This window comes from Corvus brachyrhynchos, unplaced genomic scaffold, assembly GCF_000691975.1.
Source record: "Corvus brachyrhynchos isolate BGI_N302 unplaced genomic scaffold, ASM69197v1 scaffold21, whole genome shotgun sequence".
Classification (NCBI taxonomy): Eukaryota; Metazoa; Chordata; class Aves; order Passeriformes; family Corvidae; genus Corvus; species Corvus brachyrhynchos.
Genome location: NW_008236924.1, coordinates 6121177 through 6123732, shown reverse-complemented (window position 1 = coordinate 6123732; position 2556 = coordinate 6121177). Strand labels below are relative to the sequence as shown.

The window sequence follows — 2556 nt, the reverse complement described above, 5'->3', positions numbered from 1 at the left end:
CGGGGCAGGGGGCTGGGCTGGCACACCCCCCACACATGGGTGGGCACGGGGCAGCCATTGGCACTGCACCACTTACTGATGCAGAGCAGCTGCTCCTGCCCCGAGCCGGCCGTGGCCTCAAGACCCTTCAGAAACCGTCTGGAGACATGGAGGATGTCGTTGGTGTTAGAGAAGAGTCCTTCCAGGTCAAGCTCGGGCAGCTGAAGGGAACAAAGATGCCCCAGGCTAAGCCAAATACATCAGAGATGGACCACAGGTTTTAGAGGCACTCCTGGTGACCTTCTATCTGCCCCGTGGGACACCCCAGCAGCTGCAGTGATGTTCTGTTTCAGGAGCTTTGGGCATGCTGAGACCTCTCTGGGCTCCCAAGTAGGACAGGGTTAAAGTCACAGGGTGGCTGTACTGGGTCAGACCCAATGTCCATCCATCCCCAGACCCTGGCTGGTCAGGGGGAGCACAGCAGGGTGGAAGGTGAGCACCTGGTGACCTCCCTGCACTGATTTGGGCATCTCACAGCTCTCGACAGATTCACCCTCCAGTCCCCAGTGCCTGGGCAGGGGGGGATACCCCGTGTCACCTGCTTCTTCTGGAGGTGTGCCCGGATGTCGGACACGCAGAGCTGGATGTTGTGGACGTAGCTGGCCTCGGTGGTGATGAGCTCCTCTACGGCCAGGCGCTGGCTCAGCTCCATCCTGTCACAGGGCAGCACCTCATAGACGGCCTCTTCAGCCTCGGCTGCATCCTCAGCGTTGGGCTCTGCACTTGCCATCTCAGCGGGACACTGCAGGGGTGGCAAAGGCAGCTCTGGGACTGGTGCTCTGGTGCCCAACCCAGCTCAGTGCCCGTGCTCCCTCCCCTGTGTCCATGGCACCCCACAGGACATTCCCAAGGACACTCAACCCAACCACATTTCCAGGCATGGCACAGATGACACTCCAAAACCATAAAACCATAAAGAGCTGCGAGGCAGGAGCAGGCTGGCTGCAGACACCCACGTGTGGCAGGCAGGGACTTGCCACACACACGTGCCCACACTCCGGTGACCACGTGTGGGGCTGGGGTGCGGGCAAGAGGGCCCCCAGGTGCCAGTAGGGGCCTGGCAGCTGCCACCCAGCTCTGGGACTGTGCAGGGACCAGTCACCACGGGCAGAGCAGGGTTTGCCACCTCCACTCCAGCTCCTTGCTGCCGGGGCCTGTTGTTCCCTCCCTGCCCTGGTTGTCGGCGCCTGGCGCCTTGCCTGGCGTTCAAGGGTCCTGTTCAAAGTACAAAGACTGGTTCTGCAGTGCTCGAACAAGAGATGTTTCTGTGACAGCGAGAGCTGCTTTAAAAGCCACTGGGACGGGGGGAGAAGTGGGCAGAGCTGCCGATGCCTCTGCCAGATGCACTGGCGGCCCCTGGTATGCAATGCCAGTGCCCTGCGTGGCACGGCACGCTCCCCTCTCCTCTCTGCTGTGGAAAATTTGAGCTGATTCCTGACGTTTTCCTCTCGGGAAACATGCTCTGCTCTGATACCAGAGAGGATGGAGCAACTCCCAGAGCATCACGAACAGTGCTTGGCTCTTGGCAGGAAGGCCTTGAGAGACGGGGAGGTGGGGCACAGCCCACAGCAGCGCAGGCACAGCTGGGCTGGATCCAGACCCCGGCCGGGGGCAGGCATGCTGCCAGGCCTCCCGCCTGCCTGCGGAGGAGGAGGTGAAGAGCAAAGGCAAGGCAAAGGTGGCCTGGCAGGATAAAAGCCAGATGGCACAAGCAGCAGCACAGGCTTTGCCCTGCCCAGCCTGCCCAGCCAGTGCCAACCTCCACAGCCGGACTGCAACATGCCAGGTGCCCACTTCGGAGGCTGCAGCCCCTCTCCCTGTTCCCACCAGGTCCAGCTAACAAGTGGCTGATGCAGCTGCGAGCTGCGAGCAGGGCCAGTGTCCCTTCCTGGCACATGCCCACTGTTGGGCTGGAGGAGAGCTGGGCTTGGCACAGCAAGTGAAGTGGGATGGCATTGGACCTCCACCTGCCCGACAGGGGTACGTCACCCTGCCAGCTGTCATCCCTGCCCTCTGGGATCTGGCTGCCTCCCCTGCCTGCGGTATGGCATTGGCTGCTATGGGGCATGCGGAGGAGGAGACTTTTCTGCACCCCTCTGGGTGCTCCCGAGGTGTCCAGGCAGAAGGGCTCCCATCAAGGACTGTTGGACAAACTCAGTGTCCTCTGCCTGGGGGTGACAGCAGAACCCCAATTCAGTGGAGGCAGGTGGAAAACCCTGATCTGAGACTTTTCCCCGAGCCCTGGAGGGGTGCCCTGCAGCTCAGGGCATGCCAGTATGGGGGTGTCCCTGGAGCAGCATCCCCAGAGCACACAGCTGCTCTGGGGCGTTTGCCAGGCTGGCGAAACCTCGCTGCCTCCCCTCACCCCGCTGGCCTGAGACCTGAGTGGGACAAGGGAATTGTGCAAAACTAAAACGCGACATTTCTGGGCAGCGTTGGAGCAGGCAGACAGCGCAGGAGCAGTTTTCGTTTTCCCAGCCCCCCTCCCAGGCAGTTTCCCGCATCTGAGCTGTCACT

General features: G+C 61.7%; 1 protein-coding gene across 1 annotated transcript in view; it reads right to left on the bottom strand.

Annotated features, from left to right (window-relative positions):
• Positions 1 to 2556, bottom strand: part of ARHGEF37 (Rho guanine nucleotide exchange factor 37) — a 16966-nt gene that overhangs the window by 8651 nt on the left and 5759 nt on the right. Inside the window, exons 2-3 of the mRNA XM_017728058.1 lie at positions 578 to 781; positions 77 to 200 (exon numbers count right to left, since the gene is read on the bottom strand). Of these exons, the coding sequence (XP_017583547.1) occupies positions 77 to 200; positions 578 to 781 (328 nt within the window). The remainder of the gene's footprint in view (positions 1 to 76; positions 201 to 577; positions 782 to 2556) is intronic.